The sequence below is a fragment of the Pleurodeles waltl genome, chromosome 5 (assembly GCF_031143425.1).
Source record: "Pleurodeles waltl isolate 20211129_DDA chromosome 5, aPleWal1.hap1.20221129, whole genome shotgun sequence".
Classification (NCBI taxonomy): domain Eukaryota; kingdom Metazoa; phylum Chordata; class Amphibia; order Caudata; family Salamandridae; genus Pleurodeles; species Pleurodeles waltl.
This window is the reverse complement of record NC_090444.1, coordinates 699,220,723-699,243,189: the sequence shown is the minus strand read 5'-3', so window position 1 is coordinate 699,243,189 and position 22,467 is coordinate 699,220,723. Positions and strand designations below refer to the sequence as shown.

At 42.6% G+C, this 22,467-nt stretch overlaps 1 protein-coding gene across 3 annotated transcripts in view; it reads right to left on the bottom strand.

Annotated features, from left to right (window-relative positions):
- Window positions 1–22,467, bottom strand: part of SCAF8 (SR-related CTD associated factor 8) — a 1,507,655-nt gene that overhangs the window by 581,992 nt on the left and 903,196 nt on the right. For 2 of the 3 annotated variants that reach the window (XR_011203719.1, XM_069234634.1), the window contains exon 21: window positions 6,695–9,182. Coding sequence is in view for 2 of the 3 variants with exons in the window: in XM_069234634.1 (XP_069090735.1) it covers window positions 6,709–9,182 (2,474 nt within the window). In the remaining variant the exon portion in view is untranslated. The remainder of the gene's footprint in view (window positions 1–6,694; window positions 9,183–22,467) is intronic. The other variant, XM_069234635.1, reaches the window with a different exon arrangement.

Sequence of the window (22,467 nt, the reverse complement as noted above, 5' to 3'; positions counted from 1 at the left end):
ACTCAATCTTTTACAACACAGTCCTGGGGATCCAACCGCTAGAGGGCAGAACTTTGTGAAGTATGTGAATCTAGAACAGATGTCATGCTGCAAAACAAAAGCAAAAAGGTCAGGTGCGCTCTAATCTTCAACACACTTTTGTCACTGTGTTACTGAAGCAAAATTAGCTGGAAGAGACTTCCAGTATCTGAATGCCAGATCTTCAAGGGGAGAGTCTATGTTCAAAAATGAAAGGAGAAGCACAGAAATCATCCTTTGCTTCTGATACAGGAGTTCAATGTACAGCGAAATGCATATTTCTGTGGACCAGATTCCAACGTACTCAATTTAGACAATCAGTACTAGACAGAATTCTAAATTACAAGTTATCAACTTTACACAGCGGCGCGTAGAATGAATAAGTAAAGCTCAATTTAAGCAAGGCATGTTCTAGAGAGCCATAATACCGAGCTCGGCCATGACAGACACCACTGACATTTACAGATGTCTTATAACAAAGAAGTCAACTTTACAGAATCGTCAACTACTTGCTACTGCCATGAGATCACAATGTTTAAAATCAATTTGCAAAGCATATAATAAAAGTCTGCTGTGTTCTACTCTTGCATGATGCACAACAAAAAAGGAGCTTTTAGGGTGAAAGACCCTTTCCAAGTGTGGACTGAAGCATTCTATTGCACAAAACACTAATGGTGTGTTATACACAAGAGACACCTCCATAAACAAGAGAAGGTTCTTTTATAGACAGAAATACAGGCTTTAGCTCTCTTGCACAATGTGTGCCTTTCTAGCTTCTGAGGGTGAAAGGTTGTGGGTTGTAAGAGGCTATACTGATCTACAAACAGATGCATGAAGATCAGTCAATTTAGTGATGATCGGTATGAACAGTGAATGCCTTTCCAAAACTCATTCCAATTATTGCATTGGTCATCTAAAATAGCGCTGGAGGAAGAGCTGTGGATATCTTGAACTCTTCTGACTGAGGCACTCTTTCGGAACTCAAGCTAGAACAAGCTGGGTGTGGATTTTCCACACATCAAGTTTAATGGTCGAAGTCATATGGCTGCACAACACCATCATCCAAGTTCATATTTCATAAAATCACAATAAAGAACAAAGGGTCTTCTCCGAGAGCTTGCATCCTTTCTGGAGGGGCAAAAGAGATGTCCTGGCTACTAACCAAAAAAGCATCAGGATACCTCTTTGAGAGAGTTGCAGCAAGATAGAGAATTCTGGGTCCCGTACTATTTCATCTGTATCTGTAGTCTGACAAAGCAAACCCTCCACCACCCCAAAGGATATTACTTAATGGATCAGCATATTATGCTGCACCGAAAGTGAAAAATTTGCAGCACACATTTGCATTTCCTACTGCATTTTAGGTTCTTTCAACCATAAAGAGCAGATAGATCTTAAGAACTCCGATATCTTGTTGTACAGATTTTGTGGCTAAACCAGCACCTGCCACTCAAACACTAAGTTTGTCATGAGGGGTAGGGGAGGACAGAAATCATTACCTTCAGAAGGACAGAATCTTGGATCGTGGTAACTTTATTCAAAAAGAAGGAGTTCTAAAACTCACAGCTAGTGGAAGTAAATTGTAATTGGATCCAGACAGTTCCTTTGGTGTTCAAGCTATGTTTTTGTATATTATCAGCCTCAGGTATCCAACTATGACTTAAAAGTTATGGAATTACATCCTACTTTTGTACACAGCACTACAGAGTAATTGCAGTGTGCAATGCCCTCAACTAACCTGGTATCAGATTACAAACCGTGCAAGGACTGATCCAATTACAGTTAACAGGGACAAACACATTGAAGGTGCTCTACATCTAATAGGCCTAAGATAAATAGTGTAATGAGACTACAGAAGTCATGAAGGACTAGGCACTAAGATAGATTGATGTGTCTTGTAGACTCTCTGGACATGTAGCTATCTAGGGAGAAAAGACAGAACAATGGTTTAACTCTAAGTGGAGAGACAACCACTGTTAAGCATATCTAAATAAGCAAAATGTTGCTGCAGAGTACTACCTGGGCTGATTAACCCAGAGAGAGTAAACGTCTAATTTTTCACTCCTATCATTGTCCACTAAGAAAGGGACCTGACAGGATGAAGGGTCATTAATTCTCATTTTAATCATCCTCCAAAATAAGCATAGTCCAAACAAGTGCATATGTAGTAGCAACGTCTAAGAAGGAAGAAAATAAGTTACAAAGCACTGAACGATGATAGGTTAGTGCCTGGGAAACCGAGTAATTTGGGAATTACAGCAACAGGAGTACAAATGATTCACAGTCAGCTATGTCATGGATAGTGGGAAGAGAGACCTGGAGATGGACACAAAAAGATGGCAACCCCATCTTCTCTATGGTCTAACGTGGTCTTATGGTGAAAGGGAAGGGGGTATGGCTTTTGAGACAGACACTTCAGGTTTTTGGGGGGCGATTAAATAGCCACACCTGTGGTATGGGAGGTAATTCTTTATTGTATTGATTAAAAATCATTTAGAATAAAATAAAAGAAAAACACTTATCTGGCATGGGTTTGAAACACAAAGTAAAGTGAATTACAGCCATAATTTGCCTAGTATTTGAAATATAAAGAAAATACACCGGTCAATAAATGTTCACTTTGATTTAACCTTTCCCTCCAAAAAAGGTAAATTGTAAAATTAATTCATTTCTAAGTTTCCATAACCAAATATTACTCGATTCCTGCAGAACAAGATTGGAGGAAGGTACTATTTATAATTTGTTTGTATCAAAATAATACATTCTAAAGGTCTCGCCTATAAGTGGATTTCAAACAGAAATAAAATATCTCTGCCCTACATAATTGCCTCATGCTTGACTTCTGTCTGAAGTCTGAGTTCCAAAAGTAAAGCAAGGCCTGAAAAGGTAAAGTGCTAAATAAATTTAGAACTCCCAACATCCTAGCAAGGAGTGCTCTGAAACCACATTTATACTGGTTTGAGAGCTGTGGAAAAAATAACTAGTGTGGCCAGTGTGTTAATTTACTGACTTCCCAACTGCCTCACAAGAGAGCATAACATATGTTTGTCCACTAGACAGTCTAAAAATTCTATTTCAGAAGGAGACTTAGGTTAAAATTGAAAGGTTTTAAGAAAACATCATCATTATGACTCGAAGAATACTACAAAATCCAGTGCACAGAAATGCAGTTTCTTCAGGATAAGCAGTGTTTTTTCCAAAAATTAACTTATATTCTTTGTGGGATTTTATAAAACCTACAGCCTTTTGTAGCTAAATGGTTGATTATGTTTTATTTGTTTGTTTAATAATGCTGCATCCTGGAAAGTATGTAGAGTGCAGAAATGCTACTTATTAATGGGTGGGAATGCGACTCAGGCAGTAGCTGACGGATTACAGATCTCCTCCATCAGCTGCCAGACCTATCATCTGGCAAAGCTTCATATTTCCAGAAACAGAGCATTATGACTTTACAACATACCACCATATTCCCATGGAACCCAGCAGCAGCCATAGCTATAATCTGCTGGTGACAAGGAAGGGTAAGGACAATAGTAAATAAATCGCCAAAGCCTGGTAACCATAGACTTTGAGGGTGCCAGTGAATTGGTGAACATGATAGTTATGTAACTTGAATGTTGAGGTGCTCTGCCTCGCTTTAGTTTTCTATTAATGTATTCGTCAGGAGGAAGAGGACATCCACCTTGATCTAGAAAGAAAGGTGTGGTGACTATAAAGCAGCAACAGTGAAGAAACAAGGACCAAGAAAATCTTGGTTAAACAAAGGAACCAAACAAAGAAGGCCTGCTTTCAAATTAAGCTTAAGAAAAGGAAATCGATATTTTCACTCAACATTCTCCACTCCATCTGAAGCCCCTGTAGAAGAGTGTTACAGAGGTTAAAAGTCAATGCATTCTACATATATCCCATTAAAGATGAGAACCTGGTAACTATTTTAAGAAATAAGAGTTCATGGTCAATTTGTAATTACTTGAGACCATTTGTTTACATCTGGGACCCATATACCGAGGCCTCAGCACTGCATGGAGATCAACTATGTCATCAAGTAGTAACAAAAAAAGTCATGACCACATAGAACCTGAGCATTTTTACCAGTAAGAGATTCTCAACACAACAAACAAAATGTAATACGGTCTCCATAGGCACTCCCTACTAGATCTGAAAAACATTTGCAGACTAGATCTTTAAGTGCTGGCCCTGAGTGTGTTTTAAGGTGCATTTGTTGGTCTACTGGGGCACTACACTCAACATTATCTATTTGAGCAAAGTATTTATGAAGGGACAGAATTATTATGTACTCACCATGTGCAAATAACTTACAGAATAGGCAAATTAGTTATGTGGTTTAAGTGCTGAAAGCGGACATCAAAGTACTGCAGTCCTTAAAGTTGGGCCCCTGAGGCGTAAATAACCCATTAGAAGTTACAGAAGTACAGTTAAGCAAAACTGACCCGATCTCAAACTTCATTAGCTTCAAATTCTTACAGAGAAGTATAAGAGAAAATGTGGGAGGGCAGTTCGAAGGGTAGTGCATAATGGGAATGCAATAGGGAATTGCCATGGAAACATGATCATAACAATCCAATCCAAAAACTTCACTCAAAAACTGATTTCAACAAGAAACAAAATAAATTTCTGCCACACAGAATTGCCTTCTGCCTGGAGTCAGCCTTTTCAGTCCCTTGTTGTCAGAAGTCAGTGTTGAAAAAAGAGGCCACCCTTTTCTTCAGACTGTGGCAGGACTATCATCTTTCATTCCTTGTTTCTCTCACCTCTGGTCTTATTTAAATTGCTAAGACAGCTTATACAAATGACACTTAAAATATGATAAACAACAAGACATGCAGAATACCTGGTTAATCTACACAGTGAAAGATCAAAGAGGTGTGCCATGTGATAATAGTAAAATAGTGGTGCACTGGGAGGGAGTGGTAATGCAGACAGTGACATCGAACAAAAAACATTGTGATTTCATGGCAACAAACGACTTCTTATGATATTGAAAGGTTTTCTGATAGCAAGTCTTCACAATCTATAGAACAATTTACTCCAATGCCTGGCATCAGTAGAGTTCACCTTAAATTGACTACTACCAATACATAGATTTTTATTCATGAGTGCAACACAAATGCAGGTGATATTTGCCACACTGTCTACCAATCCACTGAAAAAGCATAATAAAATGTAAGTCTAGTCATGACATACATTCTTGAAACTACGTGTTCACAGTACGACTGAAGGTTCCAAGTTTAGGTTGTACTGTACTGAACGTGTTTTGGAGATGAACTCTAGACAATCATCAATACACATTTACTATTTTAAGTTCAGTACAGCTCAAACCTCCTTACTTGCATTAAAGCATAAATAATGAAAACAAAAAATGATCAGGATGGCACTTCAAAAGATTCCACTCTGTTACCGAATTATTTTTAAATACAAACTGTAAGCATTTAAATGTGGGGTCGTTTGTAACCGACTTAAGGTCTTATAGTTATTTTAAAATGGGACAGTAGTTAAGAACACAAAAGGAGAATGCTTTTGAAAACTGACAAGAAAATGACTCGCTATCTGAACTCTCAGCCTCAAACAAGAAGTGCCTATCTATAAAGATTTTCATGCATCAGTTCAGAAATCCCAGTTTTACAAGCCAGCCAATAAAAATTCTTTATAACGAAACTATAAGCACTGAATATACAACAAACATTTACATGAATTTTACACCATAAAATGCGTGCATATTTAAAAACAAACATGAAAAAGGGCAGCAAGGCAATAATCAACTCTAAACGTAGCAAACGTTTTAAATTTACAGCCTTTTTAATGTATGCTACTTGCAGAAAGTAAAAAGAGCACTAAGAGTATCGACGTGTTTGATTTAACATGTGCCTTTGCTAAAGTGGTCATGTAAAATGAGTTAAATCCAGTCTGCACCAATGTCGACACACAGGACACACTAATTCAAGTAATTTTCCAATAAAATGTAAAGCCTCCGCATAAATGATGAAAAACATTTGCATCAAACCGACCACGCTCTCGCCTGATGCAGTAAGACTCAAATTGTAGATTTAAAAAATACAATATCTGGAACACTTCTCAAACAAATAGATTTTATTAGCATCTGGAAAAGAATGCAGCCAGCATTGAAAGGTATTTTTTTCCACTCACTGCAACACGAGCAATAATCATAGACACAGATAAAGGATCACAGCAGAATTTACACATTCAGACTTGTTTAAGTATCTGTTATGGGCACCTTAATTCACCAGAGCTATTTTAGTTTTTGGCCAATAAGCATGAACATAAAAACCCCCACAGCTTTGTCTATGCATTAAAATCCACCAGCAGCCTAAAACATGGACAATTCACACCCGCTTTCCGTTAAGCATACTCCCTTTTCCATGTATAACTCACAAGCAGCTTTTAAAAAAATGCTTTCTTCCATAGGAAGTCTGTTCAAGAATTAAAAAACAAACCGAACAATGTTTGTGATTCTGCAGAAAAAAAACTTTTACGATGATGTTCAAATTAAGAACTGTCTACAAAAGTCAATAGCACAAATATTTAAGTTACAGACAAAACTAAACATCAAATAAACTTCATTCTGGCTGGAAAAATTAACTAAGGTTCAAACAGCCATTTAACTTTGACAGATAACTTTACAAAAGGTATCTTTTACCTACTGAGCGATGATTATGTCCCCTTAGTCTCTGTGCTTTCTACCACTGGCTGACATTTTTGGTCTGCATCAGTGTCAACCTTCTCTTTGCTCTTCTCTTTGCTTTTCTCATTTGAAGAAACCAATTTATCAGAAAGTTCAGGTTCCTTTTTTGATTCCACTGATGGTTGGGAAGTGTCGATAGCTGCACTTTCACCGTTTATTTGAGGCACATTTTCAACTTTTTCAGGGAAAGAGGTAGGCATCGGAGAAGTGGTGGTAGGTGAGGTGGCAGTGGTGCCTTCAACATATTCAGAAATTTGTGACTTTGGAGGAACCCATGTGCCCTGCTCCCTCTCTTTTCTAAATCGGTTGCTATTAGTTTCTTTGCGGAAATCAACATCTCGATCATCTCTATCCCGTTGTTTTTCACGCTGAATTTTGCGCTCACCATGATCTCTCAGAGCTTCTTGATCTACTCCTCTATTCCACATAGGACCACCTCTAAAATCAGGCCTGATGTTCCCAAGATGAAACCTCTCCCTTTCATCATGAAAGCCTTGTGGGCTTCCAAACACAGGTAAAGGAAGGTGCTGCCTTTCATCAAAATCCCTATGTCCCCAGGGCTTATCTGCGTTAAAACCAAAGGGCTCCCTTCTACCAAGAGCTTCTATAAACTGCCTTCCATGATTCTCTCTCATTTCTAATGGCAGTCTCTCAAAGTGTTCCCTTCCCTCCAGAGGCATTCTCCCAAAGACCTCTCTTCCTTCCATTGGGGGTCTCACAAAAGGTTCCCTTCCCTCCATATGGGGTCTCACAAAAGGTTCCCTTCCCTCCATATGGGGTCTAACAAACATTTCTCTTCCTTCCATAGGAGGTCTTCCAAAGAGTTCTCTTCCCTCTATAAGGGGTCTTCCTTCCATGGGTGGTCTTCCAAAATGTTCCCTTCCCTCCATGGGTGGCCTTCCAAATGTCTCCCTGGCATCCATAGGTGGCCTTCCAAAATGTTCTCTTTCATCGACTGGTGGCCTTAGAAATATCTGCCTTGCATCGAGGAGTGGTCGCCCAAAATGCTGCCTCATATCCAATGGTGGTCTTAACGGACTTTCCCTGGTATGTGTACCTAGCCTTAAAAGAATTTCATGGATATCTGGTGGTGGACGTCTTTGGGCATCATGCCCTTCTGGTCCAGGCCAATGAAGTCCTTCCTTGGGTTCAGGACCCAACCAGCCTTCTCGAAGATCAGATCTGGACCACTCAGGACCATCTCGTGTATCTGATCCAGGCCAATTATGAAGTTCTTTTGCATCAGATTCTTGTCTTCCATGGGATTCTGGTTCTGGTTCTGGCCTTCCTTGACCATCTCGCGCTACTGGTCGATCTCCAAGGAGGCCTTCGCGAGGAAATGTTCTTAACCGTAAAAGTCCTTCTTGCATATCTGGACCTGGCCCCAGAAGACCTTCTCGTGGAAATGGACCTATCCTTAGTAGGCCTGCATCCGGTCCTGATCCAAGTAAGCCCTCACGTGGACCCAGGCCTGGTCTTGGCAAGCCATCACGTGAATCGGCCCCTTGTTTATGAAGGGCTCCACGTGATCCTGCCTTCATTCTTTGAAGGAATTCTCGTGAATCGGCATCTGCTCTTTGAAAGTTCTCTTGTGACTCTGTTCCTGGTCTTTGAAGCCTTTCTTGTGAATCTAGTGGAAGCCCAAGCATGTTCTCCCTCAGATTTGGCCCATGCCTTTGTAAGCCTTGTCGTGCATCGACTACTTGCCTTTGCAAGCCATCTCCAGTGTCTGATCTTAAAAGGCCTTCTCGGACATCCATTCCAAGTCTGATAAGGTTTTCATGGGCATCTGGACCTAGTCTTGGCAGGGTCCCCCGCGCATCAATTCTTTGAATCAGTAGGGTTTCATCTGTTCTTGGCCGCAGTAAGCCTTCATGTGCATTAAGAACCAGCCTCTGACCATCTTGTATGTTCATAAATGGTCTTCCTAGAATACCAGACTCTTCAATTTGTCGCTGTATACCTTCTTGTGGATCTACATGAAGTCTTCCAGCATTACTACTGGTATCCACATGCGCTGACCTACTAATCTCTCGATTTTCCACTGGAGGAAAGCGATAATCTCTATCTCCCTCCTGTTGGTTTCCCTCGTTTCCATGTGGTATCACTTTCTCAGAATTAGAATTGTTATCAACGTTTTGTACAGGAGTCACAAATGAAGTCTCAGTACGATTTAATAAGTCTGTTGGAGGGAAGGGACCTTGAGGTGGAGGGACTGAAGGGTCAATGATGGTGGGCGGGGGTATGTTTCGTTGAGGGAGCATACCAGGCTGCATAAAGGGAAATCTTGGCCCAAGTGGGTGTGACAGCAATCCTGGATGGCCTTCCACAAAAGTATTTCCATGAATACGTCCAGGCATATTTAAAATAGGCATGCTGTTGGTTGTTACTGGTGGTGGGCCACTCTGAATTCCAGAACTGCTTGAAACATTGTTTTGGAGAGCTGAAACGAAAGGACACTCAGTGAGAAAGAAAAGATTACCATCTTTCCAACAAAGTAAAAACAGCATGACATTTCATTAAACAAAATTCTAGTATTATAACATCAGTACAAATAAAACTGATTAAACAGATCTACTTCATTACATTTTAAATACAACTGATTGCAAATTCTATGAATTCCAACTTTAACACAGTCCAATGTATTAATTTAAAGCCCTATTAAGCTTTATATACTGGGAGTATACGAAACGTCATTGCTTTTATGCTTTTGTGCCACCCGTAGTTTGACCAAATACCAATCTTTTAAATATTGCTCTTAAATTATACTATGTAATTAACAACACTGAATTTCCAACAGCAGTATAGCATTAACTTAGAATACAAGAACTTCACTGGGCATTTTAGATTTCATGATGATCAACAGGAACATGGAAAATGTTACTTACCCAGTAGACATCTGTTTGTGGCATGTACTGCTATACAAGCCCGCTTTGCATAAGTATGCTTTGCATAAGTCCGCCATCTAGTGTTGGGTTCGGAGTGTTACAAGTTGTTTTTATTCGAAGAATGTTTTTGAGTCATGGGATCAAGTGACTCCTCTCGGGAATAATTCGCATGGGCATCGAATCCTTTGTTAGATTGTTTTTACGCAGGAGGGTGAAGTAAAGAGTGTATACGTACAAATATAATAAAGATACGAGATGTCCACGCAATGCATATACATATTTACAATATATTGTACTACAACGGATAGCGGCTCCCAGGGAGGAGGGAGGGCGCATGTGAATCTACGGCACTACATACCACGAACAGATGTCTACTGGGGAAATAACATTTTCCATTCAATGTCATGTGTAGCTGCAGATACACATGATATGCACAGACTGTAAAGAAGTCCCCTCACAAAATAAGCAGTGGTTAGCCTGTTGGAGTAGTTTGAAATAATGTTCTAAGCCTGCCTGTCCAACGTTTGCTGTGTGGATGTGTTATCTCACCAACAAGCAGAGTTTAGTAAATGTGTGTGGTGTCCACCATGTGGCAGCTTTACATATGTCTGCCATTGGTATATTCCCTAAGCATGCAATTGAAGATCCTTTTTCCAAGTGGAATGTGTTTTAGTAGTTACTGGTAACTGTCTTTTAGCTTTAAGATAGCAAGTTTAAAAACACTTCACTATTCATCTGGCTAATCAAATTTTTTTTTTTAAATAGGATTACCTTTGTGAGGTTCTGAAAATGCCACAAAGAGTTGATTTTCTGAAATCTTTTGTTCTAGCTATATAGTACACGAGAGCTCTTTTAACATCTAGGGTGTTAAGAGCTCTTTTAGCAACTGATGCTGGCTGTGGATAAAAGACTGGCAATTTTACTGACTGGTTAATACGAAAAGGTGAAACCACCTTTTGTAGGAATTTTTGATTTGTTCCAAGAACTAATTTGCCTTTATGGATTTGAAAGAGGTTCTTCTAAACTGAATGCTTGAATTATGCTAATTCATCTTAAATAAGTGATTGCTACTAAGAAAGCAACCTTCCATGACAGAAACTGTAGAGTACAAGAATGCATGGGTTCAACTGGTGGCCCCATAAGTCTTGTGAGTACAATATTAAGATTCTATACAGGGGCTAAGGGAACTCTAGGTGTATCAACCCTTTTAAGACCTTCCATAAAGGCCTTTATAACAGGAATCCTGAACAAGGAAATATGTTGTCTCTTTTGAAGTTAAGCAGCCATAGCTGTTAAATGAATCCTAATAGACAAATATGTCAGGGTTGCTTTTTTTTAAGTATAGCAAACTATATCCTGTACTGAAGCTTTAAGTGGATCAATATTTTTGGGAAGACAATAGTAGACAAAACGTTTCAATTTAGCTGCATAACATTGCCTAGTTGTGGGTTTGCATGCTTCTTTTAGAGTATCCATACATTCAGAGGTTGTAGATAGCCAAACTTTATGACTTCAGGAGCTACACATGCCATCAAACATATATAGATACACACACATATACATTCCCCACAGAGAAAGTGTTTTTTTGTTCTGTTAATAACATTGGCGCCTTTTGACGAGTCTCTCCTTTTTGCAATCTTTAGACACTGCTACAGCCTGAACCGAACTACATCAAGTTTTGCAGAAAGGTAGATCTTTGTGTAGAGAGCCCTTATTGTAATTGTGTGTAAATCTGTTCAATAGTTTGGGAGTTATGAAAGAAAGAAAAGGAAAATGTCACTTACCCAGTGTACATCTGTTCGTGGCATGTTCCGCTGCAGATTCACATGCTATGCACAGGTCCTGCATCTAGTGTTGGGCTCGGAGTGTTACAAGTTGTTTTTCTTCGAAGAAGTCTTTTCGAGTCACAGGACCGAGTGACTCCTCCTTTTCGGCTCCATTGCGCAGGGGCATCAACTCCATCTTAGATTGTTTTCCCCGCAGAGGGTAAGGTAGGAGTGAGAGTGTAAAGAAAGAGATGTCCATGCAATGGAATAGGGATGTATATACATATGTAAAACTTTTAAATGTAACAAACGGCTACAGGCTCCCAGGGAGGACGCATGTGAATCTGCAGCGGAACATGCCACGAACAGACGTACACTGGGTAAGTGACATTTTCTGTTCAATGGCATGTGTAGCTGCAGATACACATGCTATGCATAGACTACAAAGCAGTAATCCTCCCCTAAGCGGTGGTCAGCCTGTAGGAGTTGCAGTTGTTTGAAATAGTGTTCTTAGTACAGCCTGTCCTACTATGGCCTGTTGTGCTGCTAACACATCTACACAGTAATGCTGGGTAAATGTATGAGGTATCAACCAAGTGGCTGCTTTACAGATTTCTGTCATTGGTATATTTCCTAGAAATGTCATTGTTGCTCCTTTTTTCCTAGTGGAATGTGCTTTTGGCGTAATTAACAGTTGTCTCTTAGCCTTTAGGTAACACGATTGGATACATTTCACTATCCACCTGGCTATGCCTTGTATTGATATAGGATTACCAGTATGGGTTTTTTGGAATGCGACGAACAACTGTTTAGTTTTTCGAAATGATTTTGTTCTTTTGATGTACTACATTAAAGCTCTCTTAATATCTAATGTATGTAGTGCTCTTTCTGCCACTGAGTCTGGCTGTGGGAAGAAGACGAAGTTCCACTGTTTGATTTCAATGAAACGGTGAGATGACGTTAGGTAGAAATGTAGGGTTTGTGCGAAGTACAACTTTATGTTTGTGTGCTTGTATAAAGGGTTGTTCAATAGTGAATGCCTGTATTTCACTAACTCTTCGTAATGAAGTGATTGCCACTAGAAATGCTACTTTCCAAGTTAGGAATTGAATCTGACAGGAGTGCATGGGTTCAAAGGGTGGACCCATGAGTTGTGTGAGTACAATACTAAGATTCCATGAACGTACTGGTGGCGTTCTTGGAGGTATGCTACTTTTTAGACCCTCCATGAAAGCTTTGATGACAGGCACTCCATTTAGAGATTTGTTTTGTATATTTTGCAAATAAACCGAAATTGCTGTGAGATGTATTTTAATGGATGAAAAAGCTAAATTAGCTTTTTGTAGATGGAGTAAATAACCTACAAAGTCTTGCATGGTTGCGTCTAGGGGTGTTATGTATTTGGCTTGGCAGTAGAAAACAAATCTTTTCCATTTGTTTGCATAACACTGCCTGGTGGTAGGTTTTCTTAATTGTTTAATCACTTCCATACATTCTGGTGGAAGATGTAGATATCCAAACTCTAGGATTTCAGGAGCCAGATTGAGCATTGCTGGATTGGGGTGTCTGCTCTGTTGTTTGCTTTGTGTCAACAGGACCGGCCTGTTTGGAAGTTTGATGTGTGTTACTATTGACAGGTATAGCAATGTGGTGTACCATGGTTGACGTGTCCACGTTGGTGCTATGAGTCTGAGTTTGTTTTGATGCAGTTTGTTGACCAGAAATGGAATTAGCGGGAGAGGGGGAAAAGCTTAAGCAAATATCCCTGACCAGTTGATCCATAGAGCATTGCCCTTGGATCGAGGGTGTGGGTACCTCGACGCGAAGTTTTGGCATTTTGCGTTGCGGTTGGTGGAAAACAGATCTATGTCTGGTGTTCCCCACTGGCGAAAGTATTTGTGAAGCACTTGGCGGTGAATTTCCCACTCATGCGTTCGTTGATGATCTCGGCTGAGGCTCTCTGCTAATCGATTGTGAATCCCTGGAATGTATTGAGCTACCAGGTGTATGTTGTGAATTGCCCAATGCCAATTTTTTTGTGCTAGAAGACAAAGTTGTGATGAGTGAGTTCCTCCTTGTTTGTTTAAGTAGTACATTGTTGTCATATTGTCTGTTCTGACAAGAATGTGTTTGTGAACAAGAAAAGGTTGAAAAGCTCTTAGTGCTAGGAATACTGCTAGCAGTTCTAAGTGATTTATGTGAAGTTGTTTTTGCTCGTTGTCCCATTGTCCCTGAATGTTGTGATTATTGAGATGTGCTCCCCATCCAATCACTGATGCATCTGTTGTAAGAATGGCGTGAGGCACAGGGTCTTGAAATGGCCGCCCTTTGTTTAAATTTGTGGGATTCTACCACTGAAGCGATATGTGTGTTTGGCGGTCTATCAACACTAGATCTTGAAGATGACCATGTGCCTGCGACCATTGTTTTGCAAGGCACTGTTGTAAGGGCTGCATGTTTAATCTGGCGTTTGGGACAATGGCAATGCATGATGCCATCATGCCCAACAGTTTCATGACAAATTTGACAGTGTATTGGTGGTTTGGCAGACTTTTTGGCAATATGCTGTGAAACGATTGCACCCTTTGTGGACTTGGGCTTGCAAGTGCTTTTTGGGTGTTTAATGTGGCCCCTAAATACTGCTGAATTTGTGCTGGTTGTAGGTGCGATTTTTGGTAATTTATTGAGAACCCTAGTGTGTGTGTAGGGTGTTTATTACATAACGTGTATCAAGTTGGCACTGTTTTTGAGTGTTGGCTTTTATTAGCCAGTCGTCGAGATATGGAAAGACATGTATATATTGTCTCTTAATGTATGCTGCAACTACGGCAAGGCATTTTGTAAATACTCTGGGAGCTGTTATCCCGAAAGGTAGCACTTTGAACTGGTAATGTTTTCCTTGTTGTAGGAAGTTGGCTCTGTATGCACTATTTCAAAGTAAGGAATAGTATGCACATAGTCCAAGGGTTCCCCTTAGAGGTAAGATAGTGGCAAAAAGAGATAATACTAATGCTCTATTTTGTGGTAGTGTGGTCGAGCAGTAGGCTTATCAAAGGAGTAGTGTTAAGCATTTGTTGTACATACACACAGGCAATAAATGAGGAACACACACTCAGAGACAAATCCAGCCAATAGGTTTTGTTATAGAAAAATATATTTTCTTAGTTTATTTTAAGAACCACAGGTTCAAATTCTACATGTAATATCTCATTGGAAAGGTATTGCAGGTAAGTACTTTAGGAATAATTACAGTAGCATATATACTTTTCACATAAAACACAAATAGCTGTTTTAAAAGTGGCCACTGCAATTTTCACAGTTCCTGGGGGAGGTAAGTTATTGTTAGTTTTAGCAGGTAAGTAAATCACTTACAAGTCTCAGGTTTGGGTCCAAGGTAGCCCACCGTTGGGGGTTCAGAGCAACCCCAAAGTTACCACACCAGCAGCTCAGGGCCGGTCAGGTGCAGAGGTCAAAGAGGTGCCCAAAACACATAGGCTTCAATGGAGAGAAGGGGGTGCCCCGGTTCCGGTCTGCCAGCAGGTAAGTACCCGCGTCTTCGGAGGGCAGACCAGGGGGGTTTTGTAGGGCACCAGGGGGGACACAAGTCAGCACAAAAAGTACACCCTCAGCAGCGCGTGGGCGGCCGGGTGCAGTGTGCAAACAAGCGTTGGGTTTTCTGTAGGTTTCAATGGGAGACCAAGGGGTCTCTTCAGCGGTGCAGGCAGGCAAGGGGGGGGCTCCTCGGGGTAGCCACCACCTGGGCAAGGGAGAGGGCCTCCTGGAGGTCACTCCTGCACAGAAGTTCCGTTCCTTCAGGTGCTGGGGGCTGCGGGTGCAGGGTCTTTTCCAGCCGTCGGGACTTTAGGATCAGGCAGTCGCGGTCAGGGGGAGCCTCGGGATTCCCTCTGCAGGCGTCGCTGTGGGGGCTCAGGGGGGACAACTTTGGTTACTCACAGTCTCGGAGTCGCCGGAGGGTCCTCCCTGAGGTGTTGGTTCTCCACCAGTCGAGTCGGGATCGCCGGGTGCAGTGTTGCAAGTCTCACGCTTCTTGCGGGGAGTTGCAGGGGTCTTTAAATCTGCTCCTTCGAAACAAAGTTGCAGTCTTTTGGAGCAGGGCCGCTGTCCTCAGGAGTTTCTTGTCTTTCTTGAAGCAGGGCAGTCCTCTGAGGATTCAGAGGTCGCTGGTCCTTTGAAAAGCGTCGCTGGAGCAGGTTTCTTTGGAAGGCAGGAGAAAGGCCGGTAGGACTGGGGCCAAAGCAGTTGGTGTCTTCTGTTCTTCCTCTGCAGGGGTTTTTCAGCTCAGCAGTCTTCTTCTTCTTGTAGTTTCAGGAATCTAAATCTTTAGGTTCAGGGGAGCCCTTAAATACTAAATTTAAGGGCGTGTTTAGGTCTGGGGGGTTAGTAGCCAATGGCTACTAGCCCTGAGGGTGGGTACACCCTCTTTGTGCCTCCTACCAAGGGGAGGGGGTCACATCCCTAATCCTATTGGGGAATCCTCCATCTGCAAGATGGAGGATTTCTAAAAGTTAGAGTCACTTCAGCTCAGGACACCTTAGGGGCTGTCCTGACTGGCCAGTGACGACTCCTTGTTATTCTCATTATCTCCTCCGGCCTTGCCGCCAAAAGTGGGGCTGTGACCGGAGGGGGCGGGCAACTCTACTAGCTGGAGTGCCCTGCGGTGCTAGAACAAAGGGGGTAAGCCTTTGAGGCTCACCGCCAAGTGTTACAGCTCCTGCCTGGGGGAGGTGATAGCATCTCCACCCAGTGCAGGCTTTGTTACTGGCCTCAGAGTGACAAAGGCACTCTCCCCATGGGGCCAGCAACATGTCTCGGTTGTGGCAGGCTGCTGGAACCAGTCAGCCTACACAGATAGTCGGTTAAGGTTTCAGGGGGCACCTCTAAGGTGCCCTCTGCGGTGTATTTCACAATAAAATGTACACTGGCATCAGTGTGCATTTATTGTGCTGAGAAGTTTGATACCAAACTTACCAGTTTTCAGTGTAGCCATTATGGTGCTGTGGAGTCCGTGTTTGACAGACTCCCAGACCATATACTCTTATGGCTACCCTGCACTTACAATGTCTAAGGTTTGGCTTAGACACTGTAGGGGCACAGTGCTCATGCACTTTGCCCTGAATATATTTTATTAATTTGCTGACAGCTTAGAGCCTCTGTGCACTTTGCTCTACATGCTTTTTATTAGGCTTCGTACTGTTATTTTTCAAATAGCCAGTTCTACGGTGTTGTTTTTTATTTCATATCACACTGTTTTGCCTACTTCAGCACTGGAGTTCTCCATAACATATTTACTCTGTGCTTCAGTCAAGGATACAGTCTGGTACATTGCCGATAGACGTGGTAGGAGTTTAGACTTGGCATTCCTGCGTAGGGACATTTTGTGATCACGATGACATGTTAGTTATAAAATCACTTCCTTGTCCCAATACATGCAAGAGGGAGATTCCGACCAGGGAACCACAACTAGACGCTGACTGCCTTGTTGCAGATGCTGAACCAAGATCACAGGTCTTTGCTCAGGTATGAGGGCTGATGTCTCCACAGTGATTCTAATAGGCATGCTAGAAGCTTAACATGCTGTGCTCGAAATAGAACAAGCAGAGGGAGAGTAGAAACTGTTAGACAATATGATAGCTTTGTTCTTATGTTTTACTCTCCTGGTGACTATTTCAATCCTACTGTGTTGTATCGTTCAGGTTATTGCGGCTCACGCCTTAATATCTAAAATACAGTCGTTTTATTAAAACATTATATAAAACTTATACTGTCTTTGTCATTTGTATATGAGATCATATTGGAAATAAGAGAGTTGGTTTGGATCTGAGTAACCACGACTTCCCTGAGAAGTTCCAAAGATGTCATGCGCTCGGCTGCCAAATCATTCCTTCCACATGGGAGAAATGAGGCACTGCTAGTTAGCCGGAGCAAAAACCGGATTTAGGGTGACAGAGTTCTTTACACGTGGGTCAGACTCAGTCCCCCACACCGTTATAGATCCTGCTACCTAGAAATCCAGTAGTCTCATTTAGAATAATGAGAGCCCACGCGACAGGGTGACTTATCTATACTGCATAGGCAGTGTGAGGTTGGCATGGCACCCTGAGGGGAGTGCCATGTCGACTTACTCGTTTTGTTCTCACCAGCACACACAAGCTGGCAAGCAGTGTGTCTGTGCTGAGTGAGGGGTCCCCAGGGTGGCATAAAATATGCTGCAGCCCTTAGGACCTTCCCTGGCATCAGGGCCCTTGGTACCAGGGGTACCAGTTACAAGGGACTTACCTGGATTCCAGGGTGTGCCAATTGTGGAATCAAAAGTACAGGTTAGGGAAAGAACACTGGTGCTGGGGCCTAGTTAGCAGGCCTCAGCACACTTTCAATTCAAAACATAGCATCAGCAAAGGCAAAAAGTCAGGGGGTAACCATGCCAAGGAGGCATTTCCTTACACTTGTATTACAAATCGGAGATATTTTCTGTGAGCTAGATGGATGGATATGTGAAAATACACATCTTTTAGATCCAGTGTTGCCATAAAATCTTGCTGTTGTAGCAGTGGGACTACATCTTGTAGTGTTACCATGTGAAAGTGTTCTGATCGGATGTAAAGCTTGAGATCTAATACTGGTCTCAACGTTTTGTCCTTTTTGGGAATGAAGAAATACGGGGAGTAAACCCCTGTTCCTTTCTGATGATGTGGCACAATTTCTATGGCTTGTTTGAGTAATAGTGCCTATACTTTTGTTTGCAACATTGCAATGTGTTGAGATAGAAGTTTGTGCATTTTTGGGTAGAATATCTGGAGGAGTTTGTGTGAACTCTATGCAGTAACCATGTTGGATAATGGATAACACCCAATTATCTGTTGTGATGGGTAACCAGTGGATGTGGAACTTTTGCCGTCTTCCTCCCACAGGGGAAGTGTGGTGAGGGAAGGTGGTGGTAAAGTCACTGTTTGGTATGACTGGGTTGCTTTGAGGGCTGGTATATTCCTATAGATATGGGGAATTGTCCTCTGTAGGATCCCCGAAACCCCCCTTTCTGGTATTGCGTCTGGTAAGAGGATTTTGGCTTGTGAGGTAGATGGCTCAGATGGTTGGGGTCTAAAGCCTCGCCTATATCGAGGCTTTCGAAATGAGCCTCTATATTGGGATGAATAAAGCGCCCCCATAGCTTTGGCTGTGTCGGCGTCTTTTTTCATTTTGTCAATGGCTGTATCAACTTGTGCGCCGAATAGTTGTTGTTGGTTAAAAGGCATGTTGAGGACGGGCTGCTGGATTTCAGGTTTAAATCCTGATGACCTAAGCTATGCGTGTCGCCTAATGGTGACAGCCGTATTAATAGTTCCTGCGGCTGTATCTGCGGAGTCTAACGCTGACCTGATTTGGTTGTTTGTGACTGCTTGTCCCTCTGCTACTATCTGCTGGGCTCTCTTCTGTTGGTCCTTGGGGAGATGATGAATAATGTCTTTCATCTCATCCCAGTGAGCCCTGTCATATCTGGCCATTAGGGCCTGTGAATTGGCTATACGCCATTGATTGGCTGGCTGTGACGCCACCCTTTTACCTGCAGCATCGAATTTCTTACTTTCCTTACCTGGAGGGGGTGCGTCTCCAGAGGACTGGAAGTTAGCCCTTTTCCTTGCTGCGCTGACCACTACAGAATCTGGGCGTAGCTGTTGTGTAATACAAATTGGGTATGAGGGTGGTGGCTTATATTTCTTTTCTACCCTTGGACTTATGGCTCTTCCCTTAAATGGTTCCTGGAAGATTTGGTGTGAATGTTTTAACATGCCAGGAAGCATGGGGTAGACTTTGGTATGTGGCGTGAGTTGAGGACAATGTGTTAAATAAGAAGTCATCCTCAAGAGGTTCTGTGTGCATGGCCACATTGTGAAAAGCCGCTGCCCTGGCTAGAACCTGTGTATATGAGGTGCTATCCTCAGGCGGTGATGGCTTTGATGGATAGCACTCCGGACTATTATCTGAAGCTGGATCATCATAGAGATCCCATGGATCCGTGTCATCTTGTTGTGATTGCATAGTGTGTGATGGACTGTGCAGTGGGTGTAGCAGGCGGGAGACAGTTAGATGAGGAGGAGACTGGTGAGGTGAAAACTGAGGAGGTGGAGATTTCTCTCTTGGTTTTGGCACTTTAGCTGGTGGCTGATCAGTGTCCAAACGTCCATGGAAGGCCAGTTTCCTTTTTGTTCTTAGAGGAGGTGCCATAAGGATTTTGCCAGTGTCTTTATAGATTTGTATTCTGGCCTGTTTCTCATCGAAATCCTCCATTTGTGTCAATTCCTCAGCAAATGTATGGCTTTCTTTTAAGTGCTTTAAAAGTCCATGCTCCTCAGTGTATGTATGCTTTTTCAGCTCCAAAGCCGTTTTTTTGGTACCGAATGGCCTGGAGTACTTGTTGGTCTCGGTTCCGAGAGTGACTTTCAGGGCTTGGACTCGATCGGTCAGTGATTTATAATTTCGGAGCCTGTGCCTCGGCTTGAGTCCGAAGGCTTTGTTGTTGGCGTGGGCTTTTTCAGTGCCGAAGATGTTGCTTGGTCACCGGTAGCTTTCTTACGGGTGGAGCCATGGCATTCTGGCAGTGGCGTCCCAGAGGCCTTGTATTTGGACTTGGATTGGGTCGGGGCAAGCGTACCCACGTGCTGGCCCGCTGTCATCGGTCAGTCGATGTCGGACTCTTGTTCGGAATCGGACCTCTGAACGGAGACGGCGGTGTGGATCATCTCCTCCTCTTCTGCACGCCATCTCTAACCTTCGCGCTCTTCGGTCTCTTAGAGTCTTTTTCGAGCGGAAGGATCTACAGGCCTCGCAGGTATCCTTTTGATGATCTGGAGATAAACACAGGTTACAAACCAGATGTTGGTCCGTATAGGAATACTTGGTGTGGCACCAAGGGCAGAATCTAAACGGGGTCCGGTCCATGAGGCTTCGACTATACTTTTGGTCGGGCCGACAAGGCCCAAGTTGGACGCGGGTCCCCCGAAAGGCAAGTAAAGATCTGTACCCGCCGGTACCGAGGATGGATGATACTCGATCGAAAGCAATACCGACGAATTTGTAATATTTTTCCGTCTCGAACAACTGGAGTGAAAAGAAACACATCTGAATCCGATGGCGGAAAGAAAACAATCTAAGATGGAGTCAATGCCCATGCGCAATGGAGCTGAAAAGGAGGAGTCACTCTGTCCCGTGACTCGAAAAGACTTCTTCGAAGAAAAACAACTTGTAACACTCCAAGCCCAACACTAGATGGCAGGACCTGTGCTTAGCATGTGTACCTACAGCTACACATGCCATCGAACATACATATGGAAAATGTAGATTTATTAGCCAATCGTCTAGCTATGGGAATACGTGCATATGATGTCTTCTTATGTCAGCTGCTACAACAGCTAGGAATTTTGTAAATACCCTGGGGGCTGTTATTCCGAACGGCAACACTTTGAATTGGTAATGTTTGTCTTGTATTACAAACCTGAGGTATTTCCTGTGAGATGGATGGATATATGAAAATACGCATCCTTGAGATCCAGTGTTGTCATGTATTCCCCTTGTTTTAATAAGGAAACTACGTCCCGAAGTGTTACCGTGTGGAAATGATATGATTTGATGAAGAGATTCAGTGTTCTGAGATCTAAGATAGGCCTTAACGTTTTGTCTTTTTTTGGGATAAGGAAATACAGGGAGTAAACGCCTGTCCCTTTCTGATGATAGGGTACTAGCTCTATGGCTTGTTTTTGTGGTAGTGCTTGGACTTCTATTTGTAATAGGTCTAAGTGTTGTGGAGACAATTTGTGCGGTTTTAGTGGAACATCTGGAGAGAATGTTGTGAATTCTATGCAATAACCAGACACGTGTCTATGGTAATGTGTGTCCAATTGCGGTTGTATTTTGTTAGCCTCCTCCTCACCGGTGATAAGTGTTGGGGAAGTGTGACATTGAAGTGGAGGGCTGGAATTTCCCTCTTCCTCTTGGGAACTGTCCTCTGTAGGAACCACGAAACCCCCCTCTCTGGTACTGAGACTGGTAGGTGGGTTTTGTTTGGGAGGTGGATGGTTCTGATGGCTGTTGTCTAAACCCCCCCCAAACTGTGGTTTCCTAAATGTTCCTCTGTATTGTGAGGAGTAGAGCGCGCCCATGGCTTTGGGCGTGTCTGTGTCTTTTTTCATTTTCTCAATTGCGGTATCCACTTCCGGCCCGAATAGCTGATGCTGATTAAACGGCCTATTTCTGGCTTAAATCCAGAACAGCCATGCATGCCTTCGAATAGTTACTGCTGTGTTGACAGTCCATGCTGCTGTATCAGCAGAGTCTAGAGCAGACCGGATTTGGTTATTTGATATGGACTGTCCTTCTTCGACCACTTGTTGGGCACGTTTTTGGTGTTCTTTGGGCAAATGCTGGATGAGGTCTTGCATTTCGTCCCAGTGCGCCCTGTCATAGCGGGCAAGTAAGGCCTTTGAGTTGGCAATTCGCCACTGATTGGCTGCTTGCGATGCCACTCTGTAAGGAAATGCCTCCTTGGCATGGTTACCCCCTGACTTTTTGCCTTTGCTGATGCCAAGTTATGATTTAAAAGTGTGCTGAGGCCTGCTAACCAGGCCCCAGCACCAGTGTTCTTTCCCTAACTTGTACTTTTGTTTCCACAATTGGCACACCCTGGCATACAGGTAAGTCCCTTGTAACTGGTACCTCTGGTACCAAGGGCCCTGATACAAGGGAAGGTCTCTAAGGGCTGCAGCATGTCTTATGCCACCCTGGGGACCCCTCACTCAGCACAGACACACTGTAGGAAGTTGGCTCTGTATGTGCTATTTCAAAGTAAGGAATAGCATGCACAGAATCCAAGGGTTCCCCTTAGAGGTAAAATAGTGGTAAAAAGAGATAATACTAATGCTCTATTTTGTGGTAGTGTGGTCGAGCAGTAGGCTTATCCAAGGAGTAGTGTTAAGCATTTGTTGTACATACACATAGACAATAAATGAGGTACACACACTCAGAGACAAATCCAGCCAATAGGTTTTTGTATAGAAAAATATCT